This window comes from Pollachius pollachius, assembly GCF_949987615.1.
Source record: "Pollachius pollachius genome assembly, chromosome: 11".
Classification (NCBI taxonomy): Eukaryota; Metazoa; Chordata; class Actinopteri; order Gadiformes; family Gadidae; genus Pollachius; species Pollachius pollachius.
This window is the reverse complement of record NC_136944.1, coordinates 9,181,293-9,202,522: the sequence shown is the minus strand read 5'-3', so window position 1 is coordinate 9,202,522 and position 21,230 is coordinate 9,181,293. Positions and strand designations below refer to the sequence as shown.

At 41.5% G+C, this 21,230-nt stretch overlaps 3 protein-coding genes across 3 annotated transcripts; 1 reads left to right on the top strand and 2 right to left on the bottom strand.

Annotated features, from left to right (window-relative positions):
• Positions 1 to 6,041: 6,041 nt before the first annotated feature.
• LOC307082308 (uncharacterized protein) lies at positions 6,042 to 10,619 on the bottom strand (the record flags this gene model as incomplete). Its single annotated transcript, XM_079745834.1, has 2 exons — positions 6,042 to 6,752; positions 6,926 to 10,619. 2 exons carry the CDS (start codon positions 10,617 to 10,619, stop codon positions 6,670 to 6,672), a joined length of 3,777 nt encoding a protein of 1,258 aa, XP_079601960.1. The 3' UTR covers positions 6,042 to 6,669.
• LOC307082309 (keratin, type I cytoskeletal 19-like) lies at positions 10,510 to 14,480 on the bottom strand. Its single transcript, XM_079745835.1, has 8 exons — positions 14,127 to 14,480; positions 13,188 to 13,316; positions 12,632 to 12,714; positions 12,320 to 12,479; positions 11,725 to 11,889; positions 11,262 to 11,393; positions 10,903 to 11,121; positions 10,510 to 10,644 (listed from the first exon to the last, which is right to left on the bottom strand). Exons 1-7 carry the CDS (start codon positions 14,370 to 14,372, stop codon positions 10,906 to 10,908), a joined length of 1,131 nt encoding a protein of 376 aa, XP_079601961.1. The 5' UTR covers positions 14,373 to 14,480; the 3' UTR covers positions 10,510 to 10,644; positions 10,903 to 10,905.
• Positions 14,481 to 18,624: 4,144 nt separating this feature from the next.
• Positions 18,625 to 20,931, top strand: eif1 (eukaryotic translation initiation factor 1). The gene is made up of 4 exons (XM_079746495.1): positions 18,625 to 18,793; positions 19,774 to 19,937; positions 20,243 to 20,344; positions 20,477 to 20,931. Exons 1-4 carry the CDS (start codon positions 18,763 to 18,765, stop codon positions 20,519 to 20,521), a joined length of 342 nt encoding a protein of 113 aa, XP_079602621.1. The 5' UTR covers positions 18,625 to 18,762; the 3' UTR covers positions 20,522 to 20,931.
• Positions 20,932 to 21,230: the final 299 nt, after the last annotated feature.

Sequence of the window (21,230 nt, the reverse complement as noted above, 5' to 3'; positions counted from 1 at the left end):
CTAATATTATAATGTCATAACCGTTGATCGGAAAAGTGAGGTACATAAGCAAACAACGTTGGGTGAAGTAATTGTTCTTCAACCAATCCAGGATCGCCAACCCAACTCACAGAGATGACTCTGGCTTTCTCGACCACTCCAACATTCTGGGATCTAACATTCTGAACTCTTTTGGGAACTTTAACGTTATTTATTTTTTAGACCTGTCACTCTCGACAATGGGTCCAATAAGGTGTTCGGATCCAGCCCCGCACAGATGATTTGGCCCATTTCCATATCTGCTTCCAGTTCTGAGACTCCTGTTTAAGATAATGTGTACATTTTGTGCTTTCCTGCTTGCATGTAAGCATGCACGTTCACACTTTGTACAAGTTGACATTTGCATGTGTGGATCTTCGTGTGACAGCTTGAGAGACTCCAGATGAATAAGGGCTGCTCATTGCCGTGGGCATAACGACGCCACTGTTTAAACAGGTTTCGCCCCTATATGTCCTCTGGCAGGTTCCTTGTATGGCTGCTGTCAGTTCCACACCTTTTCTAAGCTTAGCTCTGTATAACTTTTCTTTACAGGACATTCTCTTAACGTGAAGCACGTGCATAGTAGCCCATATGCCCCTGCTGCTAATCTGGTTGGCAGATCACTAACATTTAAGTGGTATTGCTGATTAATTGTATTACATTGATCTATTATTAAATTCATGCATTCATTTCTATTTGCTGAATTTCCTTTTTAAGTATATTTAATTGTATGCTTTATTATAGAGTGAGATTAAGGTTAAGGAAAGTATGGTAGATAGAGGGGAGGACATGCAGCAAAGGACCAAGGGGTGGAATCAAACCCGGGGCTTCGATCAGGACTGATTCAAAAACGGTACACTCTCTACCCGATGCGCCAATGGGGTACCTGCAGGAACCATTCTGCAAACTATTACTCCTATTCAGAGTAGCAACAAGGATCATATAATGTATTTAGGTCATTTATGTAATGACTTTCAAAACAGTTGAACCTGTTTTGTTACATGTTGCATCTGTTTTGTAATCATAATTTCATTATTTCAACATCGGCAAAAATGTTGATTTTGGAATTGTTTGGGATACAGAACAGGCAGGGTTTTGCACATCATCATATATATAACACAGGTTTTTCTAAGATAAAGAAATAGAGCTATTCTGAAGAAAAATCCTAGTTGATACTCTTGATAACATGATAACATGACATTAAAACATCACGTTATGCCGGCCTGACAGGCAAGCTTCCACAACATTCTAGCTGATATTCTGAAAAATAATCCATGTGATAAACATCCTGGGAACATGATAACATCACGTTATGCCGATCTAACAGAAACGCATGTAGCATACACAGCTGTCAATCTCCTGTCAGGTTAACTTGCTTATCTGTTACTTAACCTGTACCTGCACAATGTGGCCATTTAATCATTGTTGTGTTAAGCAAAAAGTGGATGCCTAAAAATAAGTTCACAGTCCTTCATATTTGCCCATGATCAACTTTGGATAACAGTGGATAATGATCTGCCATTCAGAATATATATATATATATATTTATGAAAACAAGCATTTCATTGGTTATAATATATCAAATTTGTGTGTTGGTGTGGTCGTTTGTTTGTTTGTGTGTGTGTGTGTGTGTGTGTGTGTGTGTGTGTGTGTGTGTGTGTGCGTGTGTGTGTGTGTGTGTGTGTGTGGGTTTGTGTGTGTTTGCAAAGTTAATACTGGTTTGAATAGTACCGTTGGCTCTAAATCTCTTAAACTGTTTTGCTGACGGATTAGTTGTGAGTGGGGGAAAGTTTAAGGCCAGCAAAATAACTGAAGATTTTACGCAGGCTTGGTTAAATAATGCCGTCCATTTGTAAGTTGGGAATCTTTTGTTAAGGCTGTTATTAATGGAAGCTCCCATCTCTCCAACAGTAGGAAGGTTTTGTCCCATATCGATAAAGGAGGTTGCAAAACAACCGCTAAATGCACCCTCCTTGGCTATCTAGACACAAGGCTGCAATTGCATCAGTAGCAAACTGAGAGAAGGACACGACACAACAATGTCGCCGCAGTCATCTGCCATTTAGTTTAAAACTAGATCTTCTTTTTCCACAGAGAGAATAAAACCCTTATTTATGTTTGGGGGATTGGGCTTTATTCTTAAGAAAGTAACTCAGTTGAAAATAAATGGCGATCGCTGCAGATGGAATTATACACACTGTTTAACTTTAACTTGCTTCAAGGAAATGTTATTCATAAATATTATATATATCAAAGGTTTGCTGTCAAAGTTTTGTTAAGCTGGGGAATTGGTCATCGAAACCGCCATTGCGCAAAGTCCGCCATTGACCTCCATTGCGCAAAGTCTGACCTTTACACTGTTGAGCCAGCGTGAGATGACAGCTAAATATGCACCCTGCACACTAGACACAAAAGGGTTCTGACATTTAAATTAATTGTATTTCACCTCCAGAAACAGCATGTTGGGGCAGGAAAATAAACGCTACCGTGTAATGCGAAGCACCATGTGGACTTCCTCCATCCACCCACCCCTATGCTGGAACACACCCCCAAGTGTCACCACTATGATTGGTGGACTTTCGGGGGCCAGAGCGATGCTAGTTGACCAGGTTTGTAGTTCTCGGTTCTCACTTTAAACCAGTGGCTTTATTCACCTCTTTGTGTGGTCTCCTAATGAATACTTGTGCTGTGTTAAGCGGGATCTTTCCTGTCCTTTATTTAAGCTTAAGTGGGCAGGACAGATTATCGCATGTTTATTCAGGCATGCTGGAGCTCGGCGGGACGCAGAAGCAGATCTGAAGGATAACATTGGTCATTGTGCTATTTTTAGGTTTGGGGTTGTGTTTTTTTTATGCTTTTCGCCCTATAAAGCATTCCTGTCATATAGGAGAAGCATAGAGACACACCTTTGTGCAGCTCTTTCACTTATTTCTTAAGGGACACATTAGCTTCAATGCAAGCATGCACCTTCAATAAACAAATCAGTGATTAAACTCTGTGTGTGTACGTGTGTGTTTGTGCGCCTGTGTCTGTGTGTGCGACTGTATGTGTGGCTGTGTGCAGGTGGAAGCACACATGATGGTTTGCTTGTCTTCATGAATAGTATGCCCGCATATTTGTTTGTGTGTGAGTGTGGGTGTGCATATTCCCGCGTATATATGTGTATGCATGTGTGCGTAGTTTTACTTGCTTATGCCCAAAACAAGAAGAAAATGAGCCCAGGTCAGCTAACACACCATAGGGTTCTGGCTGCGGTTGTTGTCCAATTACAACAACCGAATTGTCGGCACAGGGGAGTGGTCCCTCGACCTGAAACACCTCTCTGAATGCCTCAGAGGCTCCCGCACAGCCTCTTCATGCGGACTTTGACATATGAGTTAGGCCTAGCACACTTTGTATTTGTTTAAACACAAATATATCGCTTATCGCATGTGATGTACACCCTTATATGTGCTATTGCCGTTGAAAAGTAGTTAAAAAGGTTTTTCATGTAGACACATGGCGTCTACATTTAACCAAAAATGAAGATAAGCTAAACACTGAAAAACTGAAATAAGCTGCTCAACTAAAATAAACATAAATAGAGTAAACATAATGTAACTAAGCTTTTTGCCACTTACAAAGACAGAACCAAATAAATTTGTGTAACAGTAAGGAAATAAAGTTTTTTGTAGTGAGTCAATGCAATGCATTACTGCGTCCTCTGTAGAAAAATGTGAATATGTTGTCATCCAGTGGTCAGCCCATGTCATAGCATAACACCAACAAAAACACTCGGTTATTGCCCTGGCCTCAGCACAAACTCATACTCTCCCCGCTTCAGTTTCCAACTTCCATGTCATTATTTTCTAAAATACAGACCTACATTTACATAAGGTATTGTGAATATATGGAGCATGTGTCGCACACCGACAATGCGAACAATCCCTGTTTGAGAGCAGGTTAGACAAGATGCACTTGTGCACGATACATTCAAAAGCCTATAGAAAATAGTGATCTCATTGAGGTGGTATTACATTTACCAGTGTGATCTTTAGGTAAATGGGTTCATATGCATGATGTCTCTTTGCATGCTATTTGGAATAGTATTGCCTTTAATTTAAAGACATGTATCATTTTGAGTTGAGTAAATTGTTAAAAAAAAAAAAAACAGTTAATGATACAAGATGAAACACTGACATCATGCGTTTAATTTGGGAACTGCAGTCCAAATTCACAATGTTGAAGAGGGAGATATCTCACCAATTACAAGTAATAACAAGTCCAAAAGTTGATCAACTTATGCTCGAGTTTGCAATGTATTTACTGTTTGCAAATTATATTTTGCTCAAGTACTGTTTAACTACGCATTTGCTTGCAAATGATGGCTACCTAATGGGCAGACTAAATATTTTCACAGAATATTTTCCTTCAAGTTGATACATGTAAATGAGTCGGCAGTGTCAAACCTTTCAAATTTAGATTATGTTTTTCAAAATGGAATCAGTTTCTACAGATCGACAGATAGTGCCTCCCCCTCACAAAAAGTATATTCAATGCATTATAGTTTACATTAATAAATGTGTGTTATACTAGCCTGGCATCTCCAGAAGTATTGAAAACTGCAATAAGTCCTATAAGAACCTCTCCGATCATTTTAGGTTTCCAAAGGGGGTCACCACCGGGTGCCGACAAAAATGCCTCTGGACGGAATCGGACAGGCCTACAACGTACCAGACACTAAAAAGAGTTCTTCATAAAGATTTTCACCCATCACTATCGCCGACCATATCCTGCATTCATTTTGAGTATTTATAAGGACTTAGGGAAAGACTCATAATACATATGTGAGCTAGCCACTGAGATTCTTACTTAAAATGATGACATTGCGAGCAATCTATAGGCGGTAGAACTTTACAACTTAGACTACTATGAGGCTTACGCATTGGCTGTACAAACAGGCAGTCGTGGTGTTGCTTTTTGTCCCCAAGTCAAATTTAATTTGCTAACGAGGGCAACCTCCTGAACCAGAGGGGTTCATACCTTTCCGAGAGATTGCTGAGGTCAGCAATTCTATGACCGATGAACCAGTCCGTGTCGTTGTCCAGCTGATGCAACCAAAACACACATTTTGCTTCAGAGTATAAAGAATTGTAAATATTTTTAACATATTTTAAAAGATTATTCAGAATAAACAGATTAAGCAGCCATTCTACTATTCAAATTAAGGCATAATACACAATAAACCCAACCACTATACCAATCATAATATGGCACTATTAGCTTAAAAATGCATGTGAGTACGTTGGGCGAGTAATAGAAGCACCCAGTATAGGTATAAGCATAGGGAATGCAAAACATGGAAAAGGTAACTTCTAAGACTATCAACAAGGAACATTTATTTGAAAAAAGATGGGCCCTTTACTATAAAATCAAGCATGAAGGGTGGTGGAGAAAAGGGAGGGTTGGTAGTTAAATGAGAGATCCTGCTAAAACTCTCTCATGAGAAGCGGTAGTAACCTTTAGTTGGAATAGAGATTCTAAAAGCCACATTTTTTGTGGGGTGGTATGCAGAAGTATGCATGTATATATGTGTATATATGTATGTATATGTGTATATATATATATATATATATATATATATATATATATATATGAATATGCATGTGTGTGTACGTATATGTATTTTTCTCTTGTTCTTTTTTTTTTTTTTTCTGCATTTTCCTGATACAAGCATGAAGTGTTAGTGAATAAGGGATTACTTATTATTAGATTTAAATGTATATACAAAGGACTATGCAAATGGTGTCATTTTTTTTTCTTTCTTATTAATTAATTAATTTAGCTTTTCTTCACGGAGGGAGGAAAACAAAAAATATTTTGCCGTCATAAGTTTCGCCCTAATTATGACAGCAAAATAATTGACGGTCATAAGTTACGGAAGATTGATGAATGTACACAATAAAGTATATATTTACAAAATGTATGACTATATTTTGATGATCAATTTTATTTTGTTGGTAACTGTGATATAATTGAAATATATCAAAACACAAAATATTGATAATCATGAAACATAAACAATCATTTTGTGAAATGAATTTGTTACATATTAGCCAACATTTACAATACCTCAATAAAACGGTAACACTTTGCAATGAAGGAACATGAATTAACATTGGTTAATGCAGTAATAAGCATCAACCAACAGGAAATCAAATCAAGTTTATTAATGGTGTTCATGTTAGCTTGGGTACGTACGTACATTATAAATACGTTAGGGTTAACCTATATCCACTTACCCTAACCCGTTTCCTTACCCTAAACCTAACCCTCATGCTAAAACTTCATTACAATGTTTATTACTGCATTAACTGATGTTTATTGATGGTTAATTAATGAACCCTTATCGTAACGCATTACCAATTAAACAGTGATAAAACAGAAAGCTGTCCATGCAATACTCATGGATTGGTTTCCTTTTTTTCCCCATTAGGATTGCAACTATCATCATTATCATCGTCCTGATAAAAAAAAAAGGCAAAAGAAATCTAAAAAATAGTGTTATTGTCTTTATGGAAGTATGGTCATCAAAGCCAATGCTAATCTTTTTTGACTCAATGTCAATGAGTAAAAATCGATTGAGTACCCAGGGTTCCCACTTCTACCCAATCAGAGGTTAAGGATGTCGTCCTGGTCGTCCATACCGTCTGTTCCCCCGACCCCTGTCGTGACCCAATGCTGAATACTCTTGGCTGTGCAACAAAAAAGCATGAAAAAGAACAAAGAATTGAGTTAAACAATCATTTTGTGAGGGTGTTTTAAATGCATCCATATCTATGCGTGCACATAGGTGCATGGTTTTCAGATAATCGTTGACTTGGGGTGGGGGTGAATAATATGCATTTCCGTGTGGTGCAACCCTTACCCGAAGCCATTCGCTGGGTGGACCTGCGTTTCTCTTGGCTCCTCTCTCTCCCGGCCGCTGAGATGGACAGGGCGGCCCTCTTGCACACACTGATGCGCTCCTTGTTGGCGCCAACGCCGCTACCCACGCTGGAGCCTGGCCGGTCGCTGCTGCTGATCACCCTTCCTCCCGTGCTATTGGTCCTCACCTGGCCTGCCGTGCTGCTGACTCTCAGGACCTGCCCACCGCTGAGCCTATCGTTGCTGCCCGATTGACTGTGTTTCCCCGCGCTCCCGCTGCTCATCCTGCTCCCGCCAAACGCCGAGCTGAGTCTACCTCCGCTGCCTCCGGTCGAGGAGCCCAGCTTCCGCGCGGCGCCGGGGCTTGGCGCCCTGGTGCCCCCGGGCGCACCGCTCTGCCGCACCACGCCGCTGATGTGCCCGCTAGCGCTGCTGTACACAGGCTTGGATTCACCGCTGCCCACGCTGCCATATCTCCTTGAACTACTGATGACTTTGCTACTTGGCGCGTTGCTAATTTTGTCCCCGCTCCCTGGCCTAGCTAGTCTCCCGCCGCTACCTACGCTGCCGCCGGACGCGCTGCTCGTGCGGCCCACGCTTCCACCATACAGCTTCCACTCACCGCTCCCCATGCTAAAGATTCGTCCTCCAGGACTGGTCGCCCTGTTGTTCTTGGAAGCAGCCTCTGTATTGCTACTCGAAGAACTAAAGCTAGCCCCTTTGGTGGGGACGCTCCTGAAGCAATGAGATCTTTCGTTTGTTAAACTGCTACCAGAGGCCATTCTGGTTGAATCGTTCTGCCCATCCAAACTCTTATTTGAACTGGAGCTCCATGAGCTACGAGTGATGCTGTGAAATCTGGTGTCTTCTCTGTCTCCAAGGCTGAGTTTCCTGGAGCTTTTATCTGGTGGACTACCTACTCGACCTAAAGCATCTTGTCCTAACCCTCCGATGCTTCTATTTCTGAAGCTTCTTTCACCATTATTTGCCTCATCCCTGCTTCCTGCATCCATTTTAGAAAGAAACTTAAATCCAGAGCTCAGCACTTTTCTAAAACTGTTCCCTTTTTTCGGGGGCTCACTAGCTTTGGAGGCCTTGTCCTTTTCCTTCAAACTCAGCTCTCCTGAAAATGGCAAAGATTGATTTTCTTCTTCTGTGGTTAGCAAATATCTCTTTACCGGACTGGAATTTTTTTCCTCTGTTGGACTCATGCACACATCATCTGATGGACTGAAGCATTCTTCACGATTAATGCAACCAGTCTCGTTGGCATCAGGGCTCAAACAAGCTTCCGACCTATTAGGGCTCAGAATGTCATTATCAACTGGGCTGAAACAAGTTTCGGATTCATTTGGGCTCAGGATGTCATTATCATCGGGGCTGAAACAACCTTCTAACTCATTTTGGCTCAGAATGTCGTTAATATCAACAGGGCTGAAACAAGTTTCAAATTGATTTGGGCTCATAATGTCACTATTATCAACAGGACTCATGCAAGCTTGTAGTTCATTTTCATTGAGAATATCTTGATAAACGGGACTGATGCACATTTCCAATTCATTTTGAGTCATGTTGCCAATATCAACAGGACTGAAACAAGTCTCAAACTCATTTTGGTCAATGACCTCAGCATCATTAGTTTCAACAGGGCCTGGTTCCTTCTGGCTTAAACTAGTGTGTGGATCAATCTGACTCAAAAGGGAATCAGAATCCCTTGCAGACACAAATTTTCCTTCAGATACCCCTGGGGTTGTTGTGCGAGAACACACTACGGTTTTGTTTAGACTCAAACACAACTCTGTATCTTCACGACTCAAGCTTAGGTCTGGATGTGTTTGGCTCAAATTAACTTTGGTCTCCTCTTCACAGCCAACCATTGAAGACATGCCAGTGTTTGTTTCTATGTCAGTGTCTGTTTGGTGTGTTGGGTTGACTTCTACGACCAAAGCAGCCTCACTTTCTAGGTTAGGACAAACCACATTGACAATTGTATGAACCTGATCACCTTGTTGTATAGTTTTTGGAAGGCCTGAAAGAAGGCTATTGTCTATTGCGTGCAGTGTTGGGTCCACTTTCTCCTTCCCCTCTTCCTGTTCTGGTTCATCCTTTTTAACCTCCACGAGAGCACAGTGTGTAGAAAGACCCTTTTCAATCTCTTTGACATGATGAGTTTTGTCAACAAATTCAATGATCTGGACCTTGGGCACTGCATTGTCCAACTCGACAGCTCCCTCTCTGTTCTCAATTATGGGGCATTTATCAATGATTGCTGGTATTGGGTTGTTCTCAGATAAAGGCGTGTGATTGATGGAATCAATATTATCAGAGGAACCATGGCTTGTTATTGCACTCTGTTCAACATCCTCAGCCTCCTCCTTGATCCTCACAGCACTGGCTAACAAGGGCGAAAAACTGTCATCAGTCTTACTTTCTACACTGCTGTGCAGAAGTAGGCCTTCTGCATTGCCTCCGACATGAGACCTATTATCCTCTACTTTGGTAACTGTCGAAGCCTGGAGTTTAACAACAGTACCTGGGATCTGATCTGATGTATCCTCAGTGGAATATGTTTTACTCTCAAGCCGAACCCTGACATCCACTTCTTTGCTAACAAGAGCTTCATCCAAACTAGCCTGTGCTTGTCCCAATGCATCACCATCTGTGTTCTCTTGGATGGTCTTCTCTAAATGGTTGCCAACTGCCGTGATTTCCACTGATTTACTTTTCTGACTGATATCTAGTGTGTTCCCCTGTACGGTGCCAACATGGATCTCTTCTTCAGTGGGTCTCTCTATTGATGTAACTCTCTTAGCTTCAGATATATTTATATCCACCACTGTTGGCTCCCCTACAATATCTGTATTTGCTGTCCCTGTTGTAACTGCAGCCTGGAGCACTACAGAATCAATCTGGCAAACATTGGACTGGCTGCTGCTTCTTTCACTTATCTGCATGTCACAACTGGTAATGCTTAGATCGGGTGAAATGTCATGTTCTTTCTCTAGTAGTCTCTCTATGACTGGGATTGTTGGGGTGAGGCAATATGAGTTGATATGCGATTCTGGTTTTGGCACCTTAGTGATGGTGTGCTGTATATTTGTGTTTTTGACGACAATCTCTGTTACGGTATTGGTCACTTGTTTGGTCATTTGTCGGTCAAGAGTAGTCCCAGTGAATTCCTGGACACCTCTTGGTTCAACGATGACAGTGTTTTTAGTAGGAGTATGTAGACTTTGGACTTGACTTTCCAATAATATGCTCTGTTCTTTCACCTCTAAACTCGCTATCTTGGATTCACCTTCTTGGCTCCCAGTGCGAGTGCCTAGGATTTCTTTGGTGATGCTCTGGATTTTGTTTTCAGAAGATGTCAATGACCGGTCAAGCAAACCACTGGTACCGATGGATGTAACAGATGTGGAATATTTTCTTGGGGCATCTTCGGCCAACTTCACCTGATTTGGACGGATAGATGTTTGTGTAGAAGGGCTTACTGAGATGTGAAGATCTGATGTTGGGTCCACGGGGCCTAGGTGGATTGTAGTTGGCATGTGAACACGTGACTCTTGGGCTTTTAACTCTGACCCATTCCAGAGTGTCCTGGTCTGAGCTCCAATTCTTCTATCGTGCTCCATTATGGCTGTACTTTGGAAGGCTGTGCCACTAGTTCGTACGTTAAGGGGAACGGCACTAGTCATAGTCTGAAAGCTTGAACTCAGAGTCCTGTTGAGGAAAATAAAGCTACCGTGAGATCATAATCATAAACTTAAGTTAAGCTAATACCTTGTTGAGAAGGTCTGCTTAGAGCTAAAGTGTGTTGACATATCCAAGGATCACTTTAAGCACCACATTGTCTTATTCAGCTACGTGCAATTAGTTATACAAACGATTGGCAAAAAGTCTTTCAGCAAGACTTGTCTCAATAAATCAACTTTAACAGGGTAAGTGCCCCTGTGGCTCTGGCCTGTTGAAACACGATACCTGTCATTGTTCATGTTGAGCAGCGTTGTGTAGTCTTCTATCTCTCTCTCCAGGCCGCTCTTTATGTGGAGGAGCCTGGTACTCCTCAGCTTGTTCGCTTGTCGCCTGTCGAACGGAGCTGAGCTGCAGCGCTAGACCATCTGCCCTTTGCTGTAGATGGGCCAGCTGCATACTGTAGCCGTCCATTATGCTTAGGTCACTCCCTTCCAACAATATTTTCTAGACAGACAGACGGATATGCATTTGCTGGAATTGTAAATCTTCGGTCACTGATAACCACATATGACAAATATAAGCACATTCAATGTATTTGTAGTTTTTGTTTCAAATTCATAGCATAGAACTTTGTTCTACATTACTTGTGTCTGTAGTTTGGTCAGCTCTTCCTCTAACATGAACTTGTTCATCTTCCGATTGTTCATTTCTGTCTGGGAGACCTCTGAACTGGATATAGAAGGATTCTCTTCTTTGTTACGAGTCAGCACGGAGGCCTGTATAGAACCACACAAACATGGAAGCATTATCTATCTATCGTTTTCATGACGGCGCAAGCACCTCCACTGTGTGTCCGTTTGTCATCCATCTGTCATGCTTTATGTGTATGTCATGTGTATGTGTGTGTCATGTTATTGTGGTGTGTCCTATCCCAAGAAGTTTATAATTGTGTGGTTTGTATCGTATTGTAAAGGAAATAGTCGTGATAAGTTGTACTTACGTGCATTAAGCTAACTCAACAGATTACATAGTACGTTATGTGGAAAAGTTGTATAGGATAGTATAGGATATGTGGAAAAGTTGACACAAAGTTGTAATTGTACTCACTTGAGCGTTGAACCAGTGATTGTTTTGTGCCTGGTTCTTGTCGATCATCACATTCAGGGACTCATCCCTGAACATCTCCAGCTGTTCGCTGAGTTTGGTTGATTCAGCACAAGATAGCTGCATTGAAATTTCCCCTGACGCCTTGGCACGGAGATCTTGTACATCCTGGAGGGCCAAGTGATTGGCAGGCGAAAGAATGGATCAACAGTCAGAGAGAAAGTCAAAAGGTTATGAAATCACCTCACACCGTCTTAATTTGATATCTATATCTATGGATGGATGGATGGATAGATAGATAGATAGATAGATAGATAGATAGATAGATAGATAGATAGATAGATAGATAGATAGATAGATAGATAGATAGATAATGACTTAAATATTTTACTGACTCAAGGGTGTTTTTTCTTGTTGACTCATTTGATTTTAAAATACATCCAATGTTAAACATTCAGCCAACTAAGTGTGGTCCAAAACTAAATATTATTTGATGCTAACAGTATCCTGAAATAGTCAATACAAATATGCCGGTTGGTGCACGGTGTTGGGGAGAAGGCCTTGGGAGGTGGTGCACAGTGTGGAAAGGATCACAGACCTGGAGGTGTTGGGTCTGCAGCTCGGTGAGTTCCTGTGTGAGCGAGCTGGCCAGACAGGACAGGCAAGGCAGCGTGTTGGCCAACATTTGCTCCCCCGTCAGCCTCAGATCTCTCAGGTTAGCCTGCAGATGTGCACACATGCCCTGCTCCGCATCCAACCTGCACAACACAGCACGCACAGTTAAGCATTTAGGTGTGCGTGTGGATGAATGCTGGCGTATTCTTGTATTCGTGTATTCTTGTGTTTGTTTGTGTGTATGCGAGCGAGTGTGTGCGTGTGTGTTTGTATGTGTGTGCGTGTGCGTGTTAACCTGGCACTGAGGTCACTGACTACCAGCACCAGGCTGACCAACTGTAGCTTGGTCTGTGCTTCTGCGGTCTGAGCCTCTGTGATCTGAGGAGAGAGAGAAGAAGAGAGAGGTAGAGGCACAGAGAGAAAGAGAGCAGGAGTAAGATGATCAAGTTAGAATCATCACAAGAAAAAAAGTACGAAAGAAAGAAAAAAAGTTTTGAAAAGTTTCGATCATTGTGTTTTATGTGTTCATTAATTTCAAGTCATCATTATGGTGACAGATTAGATGATCTCAAATCAAATGTCATTTTCAACTGGGCACGGTAAGAACCTTTCAGATCGACTTGTCAGTGCCTGTATGACCTATTAAACCGAAGTAAGCACTAATCTTCCAGCTAGTCAGAACCAGTCTCGCTAACCTTTATGTTGTCTACTCTGTCCATTGTTTTTAAATGTCACTGTGCGTTCTTTGAATGTATGACTTGCAATGTTTATGTGGGTGCGCCTAACGGATATTACTGAGGATGAACCCATTAAGTGTTAAAGGGCACAGTAATTATCTTTGAGGCGCTTACCTGGGAGTGTAGCAAGTTGACAGTTTCAAGGTATCGGTCGAGGTTGATGAGATCACTTGGGCTCTTCCTGTCCAAGAGCTCATTGATCTGCATCTCCAGCGTCTCATTGGCCACCTCCAAAGCCTGGACCTTGAACCGCCATTCAGTGTACACAGAAAATCAGTAAACAGCATTCCAATGTCTATTCATCTATTATACTATTCTATATTTATAGTAGGTCTATTATATAGTATGTTTCCTCTGGGTCCTGTGCAGCATTATTTTAATAATAGTAACCCAACTCTAAAATATTGTCTGTTTTTCTCTAATCATAATCAAATAATAATGTTTTGGTGTGTCTATAATAACTACATTCATTATTCCAAACATACAGCATCAATTTGTAATTTGATTTTGTTAGAATAATCAATTCATTTAAGGATCCAACAACTTGTTTATCATTAAAATAAATTAAAGGTATGCTTTACTCATGATAACTAAAAAAGAAAATGGAGCCCTGGACCATGATACAAACAACTATATGAACCCTTATATCGAGATTCCAATGACCATTTGGGATTGTTGTTAAATAGCAATTTCTCAAGATATCTTTTCAATTTACAATTTTCTAAAATGTTCCAGTTTAAACAAATTATCGTTGCTGAATGAAGATTGTTAGATGATGTCCAATCAATGTTTTTCAGGTATAATTAAAGAATCAAATATGCATGCATTTTAATCCCTGGCATTTCTAGCATAACTGCATGTACTACTCATTAGACATGAATTCGAACAGATTTAAAATAAAGTAATAACTGAATACAAAAAAACCTCAAATGTAAACGTTTGAAATATTGATGTAGAGAGAGGGAGAACGAAAGAAAGGGAGAGAGAGAGAATTCTTCTTGATCATCTAAAACTCTTTATTTACATCACATTTAAAGCAGAGTCGGTGTCTACCTCATCCATGTAGGAAGCCAATCTCCAGTTGAGGTCCTGCATGGCCATCTTGTTGTCGGCCCCCATGGAGAAAGTCTTCACGGAGCCATGTGCAGTGTCCCCAGCATAGTGCACGGGCGCGTAGGCTCCCAGGGGCCCGTTATAGCTACCCGGCACGGCCTGGCCCCCCACCCTGCCATGGCCGAGAGTCCGGTCCCGCATGGTCTGCAAGGCCCCCCGTGCCCGCAACAGCTGCCAGAGGACCATCTTTCTCTCCCTGTCTCTTACTGAAAGTGTTTTCAATTATCACATTGTCTTGTTGTCACACCGGTTTCTACAACGTTATTTAGGATGTTGTTGGAGCTGAGCTGTTGTACCGCGTTTATATCTTTTGTGTCTGGTAGATCACAGAGCTTAACATCATCATCGCATCATTCATGACAGTCTGTCACCCCCCACGGCAAAGCACAGATCTTGATTGGGCCATTGAGTTGAACTTAAGGGCGTTACCTTTGTGATGTGTACAGCCTCAATGTATTATTTCCCTGTCTTAACCTTTAAGCGGTGGAATTCGCAGCAGGTTTAGGCAAGACTGATGCCTATCCTGTTCAGAAAATGTGGCCCTTGAAGCGTACAATCTGTGCAAGCCCGGATTTGAGGAGATTTTAGATGACTTGCAGGGAAGAGATACTTATTTAATATGCTTCTGTCTCTGCCAAGCCTGCATCTTGACAGGTAGAATAGATGATGTACTGGCGTCAGTCTTTGCGTCTGTGTGTAAAAGAGAGAAAGAAAGAGAGAGAGAGAGAGGGAGAGGGAGAGAAAAAGAGAGAGAGCGAGAGAGAGAGAGAGAAAGAGAGAGAGAGGGAGAGAGACAGAGAGGGAGAGAGAGAGAGACAGAGAGAGAGAGAGAGAGAGAGAGAGAGAGAGAGAGAGAGAGAGAACACTCAGGATAGATGGTGGTCTGAGTGCACTACTACGATCAGGAGGGGATTGAGACAGGGTTTCTGTGACTCCAGTGTGCTATACCTACTTGCCATAGAGCCATTTTTACACAGAGTGAGAAGAAACATATCCGGCCTTCCAGGCTGTTATACCAAAATTAAGCTGTTGGCCTGTGCAGATGATTATACACGCTTATTGAACTAGTGAAAAATATTTAATGATATTGTTCGATTATGTAACATGACACTAAGTGTTCAAAATGGGTACTGCTCTACTCATCACCATATTGGAGAGTTCTCTCCACCTGCCCCTTTCTCCCCAGACTCGAAGCTCACGCTGGTTGCCAGAATGTTTTAGAAGCTTTTTCGAAAGAGGTTGAGGTTTTTTTAGGTCGGGTAGAATCTAGTACAATCTCAATTGATCCAATTTGTTGGCTTGTTTCCATGGCTGCAGCCAGTGTGTTTGCTTTCCAATTAGTTTCATATCTGTCAACCTGGGGTGCTCGGAGCATAGTGAGTCATCACACACACGCCAAAACAAAAAACAAACCTTTCCCCCGGAAGGGAATTTTCAAAGGAGAACATATTGGCTGTCGCATTGTTGTCGGAGAAGCCAGTATTCCGACTTGGCCTGTTTCCTCATGATCTGATGACATATTATGGCAGTTTTATGAAACAGCATAATAAATGTGCTACAAATTCTAGCTTTAAATCACTATCTATAGATGAATGAGGTAACACAATGCTGATTGAGCCTAAAGCCGACTGATGAAAGCACTTGCACTCGCTAGTATTATGAATGTTGCTGTCATAGCAGCATAGTTTGTGTGTCTGGGGAAAACATACCTATTAGGGTGGACGAAGAATCATACGTTTTGGGGGCAACCTTCCGTCTACAATACATCAGAGACTTCGTAGACCCAAAGTTCTGGTGCGGAGAGCAGTGGCCTGTCTGATATTGATTTGTTTTTCTGTGCTAGGATTGGACAGTAACAAATCCAACACTACTGGATTACTGGCTTATGTGGTGGACTATGTACAGGAGTATCTAAAGTAAGGGAGGGACGAACAGTTCGGACACTCTGTACTGGCCTTTGATTGAACCAGTTGAATGCAGGTAATAGGTCAGGACCCTCTGTGGTATATAGACCCTCTGCAGGGTATGACCACACTTTGGCCAGTGATCAGAGTGACTGGGCCTCTCCTAGACAAGGCTGCACTCCTGCCGTCACATCTAGGAGTCAAATCAATTGGCTCATGTACCAACTCCTTCATCATGGAAAATACAGTTAACAGAAAAATACCTATCTTTAATAACAGCTCTTCATAATGGACTTGTTCAACCTAAGAAAAAATAAACCGATTTTTACAGATTATTCCACATTTCGAAGACTGCACAGGGTTTCAAGTTTCAACAAAAGATTTCTGAGAGCTGCTTTGTAGGTTTCTTGTCAAAACTCTTTACTAGCCAGAACTGAATGGTAGAATGGATATGGAGAGCGTATTTTATTTTAGATCAGGATGTTTAAAGCCAGTGTGGAAAGTGTTTGAATAAACCACCAGTAACAAAAGATGTGCTTAAAAGGTTGTTTTTTAGAATGTGTCAACCACTCCTGTATTCCATGTTAGATGTACTTTATATGTCCTCTGGAATATGTTTATCTGAACAAACGCTAATTTTCGGGTGTCAATTTAATCGAATTAGCAAAAGTGTACCTTTCTCAGTAACATTCTATGACAGATAACAATTGCCCTTTTAAGTCAGCAGGAAAAGGAAAATGAAATTGTCTTTGGTTCTAATGTTAATCTTCTGTTTGTTAGGGTGGTAAAGACAAGTCGGAGCATTGACTTGTACTACTAGGCTACAAGTCAATGATTGATCTAGAAACAGTCCAGAACAGGGGTCGGCAACCCTAGGCACGCGTGCCACCACTGGCACGGGGCAGCATAATCATTGGCACACTTAAAAAAAAATATATATATATATATATATATATATATTATTATTATTATTATTATTATTTTAAAAAATCACAGCACAATGCGGCAGCATAATCATTACTACCGACTTTTTTTGCACTTAATTCTGTTTTGGGCATTTCCTCCCAGTGCAAATATGTTTAAATTAGTTACAGAAACCAGTGTTCAGAAATGGGATCAACTAATAGTTTTTAAACCTATGTAGTGAGTAATAGAGAAGAAAATATTTAAAATATTGTTGCAAATGGCCTCTATGTATCGCCTTCACATGGTTTTGCAAAGCTGTACATGTCGTAAAGATATTGATGTGGATGGTTCCAACATTCTCATATATTCTCGTTTTTTACATTTCTCACAGTGCAAATATGTTTTTGAATGAGTTTCTGAAAATGGTGTTTTAAGATGGGACATATGTAATTATAATTTGTAAGCCCATGCTGCAAATATAACAACCAAAAAAACATTTAAAATGTTGATGCATGATTGTGGACTATATGGAAATAGTACAATTCCAGGTCTTCTGGAAATGTTTTTGGTCTCTGTGTCATAATTCAGCTTACTTTTTAATATATTGTTGCTTAAGGCACACTCATAACGACAACATGTAAAACTGGCACTGCAAGTTGAAAAGGTTGCTGGCCCCTGGTCCAGAACATATGGGGCTACAGAGGAGCTTTGTGCTCAGTGAAAGAAATGGACTGATGTTCAGTGTTAGATTTGGTTACGAATGTCAAGCTAGTCATATATTTTCATGTATTTTCATTTTATTTTATTTTTATTGAGGGCAACAAAACACTTATAAGGCAGTTTCAAAGTCCTATAATATTACTCAATGTAACATTATTATGCAATCTCTCTCTCTCTCTCTCTCTCTCTCTCTCTCTCTCTCTCTCTCCCTTTGTCTCTCTGAGTGAAGGCAGAGTGAGAGTTCATTATTTGTGACATCCCAGTTTCACCCTTACTCAAACAACTAGATTTAACATATTATACATTTGACATAGGTTGATATTCATTTGACTTGCCCTCAATTATGCGTACAATAACGCATATTGTAAGCATTTGATTTTACACGTCGCATTTGGAATTGGTATCAAAAGATGTGCTAACACGGTCTAGTTTAGAACAGGGTTATATTGCACAGGGTTAATTCTGAAAAACATGGCCTATTTAAAATTTAAAATCCTGTAAGCAATTGATAGGAGCTCCCCCTATAGGCATACTGATCAAAAATCATATTAGATGAATTGATTTCCATATTAATAAAGGCTCAATAATTATATGGAATACTTAATTTTATACACAATGAGATCCAGGCAGCTGTGAGAGGAAATCGATATATATCTGCGTAAACCCATATATGGTATCATTAAATTGACTGAGGTGAGTTTTTGTTGTTGATTATATCATTTACTGTAACATGATTAGGCAATTCCTACGAACACAACAAGGTTGGGCGATAGTGACGTAATGCTTCCCGTTGAGCCGCCATCCCAGCGTCTTGACGTGCACGTACGTCAACCGCGTGAGGACGCCGGTTTCGGGGAGGAGCTTATAGGCTTGTTTTTCCACTTTTGCAAGCTCAACAATCTCCATTTTGTGCCAGCCTTCAAGCAGAGTGAGTCGAGGTTGTCCTTGTGTGAAGACAAGACTCCAGAATACAACAGAGAAAAACGCTAGTCGACGAACAGCTCGCTAACCAAGTTATTATCCTTAAGGAAGGGAAATCTTATCGTATGTCCGCTATCCAGAACCTCCAAACCTTTGGTAAGCCGATCGCGCCGTCGTTCTGACCACCAGGGTGGGGGATGGGCGTCGCGTCGAATATTTGAAAATCGAGTCGTTGACCAACGAATTGGATCTGCCATCCTTTACATACGTTGTTGGTGCTGTAGGAAACTTGAGTCATATTATGATATTGGGTGACATTTTATTACTGTGGTGTCGGGGCCTCTGTTTGAGGCCGTTCGCTGGCCATAAGGCCTCTAGTTGAATAGGGCCTCCAGACACTTCTGCAGGATCTGGAAATGGAAAGATCCAATACTGACACCGAGCAAATGTGTGTGTTGGGGGGCGGTTGTTATCAACTGAACACCCAGTATTACTTTGGTCCGAACCGTGTTTTGGTTTATTATAGTATTAACATTTCAGGTATAAAGGCAGCTATATTCTTCTGGCCTCCTTCAGATCTGCGCAGTCTGTCTTTTGAAAATATGACTCCACCTCGGAATGTGTTGACAGCAACCAGACAGCCCACGAACTACGAGGTGATCGGGTTGAAGTCGGTCTGTAGCACCGTAGGCCTTCAAACAACGATTAAATGAAAAATTGGTGACTGGATGGTAATGGTTTCATCGAAATGCTGTCATAGCCAAGCAGACATGCTCCTCTCCATCAAATCGCGTCGCTAATTGTACCCCAACAGGCCGGTTCGCCGCATGCAGTCTTTAAGCCGCTCCAGTCCGAGGACTATTATGTTTTATGTTCTGCGTGCAGACTAGCTAGGCCTCATGAGTAAGCAGTTGTCACCTTGTGAGGGCATAGTTTGTTCAGCACGGCTCATCGTTTTGGCAACGTAACTATGCACTTTGACTGCGGACAGCCATTTTACATGGGATAGTCTTTTAACTTGATGTCGGTTTTTATTTTGAAATCTTTTGATATTCGTTTAAAATTCGAAGAGAGGTTACCAATGTTTGCTCACTGTTCCTAATTGTAATCTCTGAAAATCCTCTTTTTCCTTGTAGACCCCTTTGCTGATGCAACTAAGGGTGATGATCGACTCCCAGCGGGGGGAGAGGACTACATCCACATAAGAGTCCAGCAGAGGAACGGCAGGAAGACGCTCACTACTGTCCAGGGCATTTCCACCAACTATGATAAGAAAAAGCTAGTCAAGGCTTTCAAGAAGGTACTAAAGGGACCCCGTTGCGATCCTATGACATAATGTGCTTGGCTCGACACTGAAGTGGGGAGGCATGTGGCTGTAGACGATAGAATAACGAACTACACTACTTTTAAATTACCACCAGGGTGCGATGTTCAGCCACAATCCCTTCCCTACAGTGACATCATATGCGGGATTGTCCAGTTGTATGATGGGGAGATCATTCTATCAGTTGTGTATGCGACTTTGTTGATCCATCTATATTGTGGGGCACCTTTTTCAAGTTCAGCTGTTGACCATTGTGCTTTCTTTTCTGCCCCGTTCAACAGAAGTTTGCCTGTAACGGCACAGTGGTTGAGCATTCAGAGCATGGTGAAGTAATCCAGCTGCAGGGAGACCAGCGCAAGAATATTCGCCAGTTCCTGATCGACGTGAGTCGTTTAGCCTCTGACATTGTGCCAACTGCAATGATATTCCCACAACAATAAGTCAACAGAATGTACAGACTGGGGACCAAAGGGCACCTTTTACTGATGTTACGTCTGTTTATCTTTGGCTCACAGGTTGATCTGGCTAAAGAGGAGCAGCTCAAAGTCCACGGCTTCTAAAAGAGCTGTTTTTGCACTGCCCCTATCCTTCCCATCCCTAATCCTGACAGCCACACCCCCTTTGTCCCCCTTCCCTCTCCCCTCTCTTCCTCCCTCCCCTAACCCTCCTATGTGCTGCTGTGGTGGCTCCCGTCATTTCTCTAGCTCCACTTAGCTAACAAGCCAATTACCTCTGAAAGCATGGAACTCTGTAAAAAAGCCCCGCTCCGACACCTGGGGGCGCCCTCGCAACAAAGTGTCACCACCGCGCCACACGACATCAGGGACGGGTGGTGATGACTTCTTCCTTCCTTTTACCTCCTGAGGTCCCCCTTTTTTTAGGTTTTGTGCTACATTAATATGGCACCGTTTCATGTAACTGTTTTTTGTTTTGTACTACAAGGTGTTTCAATAAAATGAGTCTCCATGAATTGAAGTGTTGTGTTGATTAAACAGTGCGCAGGCAGAAGGGTTTATGCTTGATGGGCTACCGTACTTGATTGACTTACACTCAAATGACTCATTAAATTATGATGGGGCAAATGATGGTAGATTGCTCTTAAACGTAGACTAAGCAATATTGTTTGCATATATTCAATATCTCCTTCAATGTGGACAATGAGAATTTTAAGCTGACATTAAATGTTTCTTAAAGCCCTAATAGTACAGAGCAATGTGTCAATTTGCATTGAAGGGTACTGTTTTGAATATAAACAGGCATTGAGACCCT

Excerpts from the sequence above, each read along its gene's own strand:
- LOC307082309 (XM_079745835.1), bottom strand. The coding sequence starts at position 14,372 with ATGGTCCTCTGGCAGCTGTTGCGGGCACGGGGGGCCTTGCAGACCATG. Across the intron at positions 12,480-12,631 it reads GTCAGTGACCTCAGTGCCAG|GTTGGATGCGGAGCAGGGCA; the intron begins GTTAACACGCAC and ends TGTGTTGTGCAG. Across the intron at positions 11,394-11,724 it reads ATCACTGGTTCAACGCTCAA|GCCTCCGTGCTGACTCGTAA; the intron begins GTGAGTACAATT and ends GGTTCTATACAG.
- eif1 (XM_079746495.1), top strand. The coding sequence starts at position 18,763 with ATGTCCGCTATCCAGAACCTCCAAACCTTTG. Across the intron at positions 18,794-19,773 it reads CCAGAACCTCCAAACCTTTG|ACCCCTTTGCTGATGCAACT; the intron begins GTAAGCCGATCG and ends TTTTCCTTGTAG. Across the intron at positions 20,345-20,476 it reads TTCGCCAGTTCCTGATCGAC|GTTGATCTGGCTAAAGAGGA; the intron begins GTGAGTCGTTTA and ends TTTGGCTCACAG.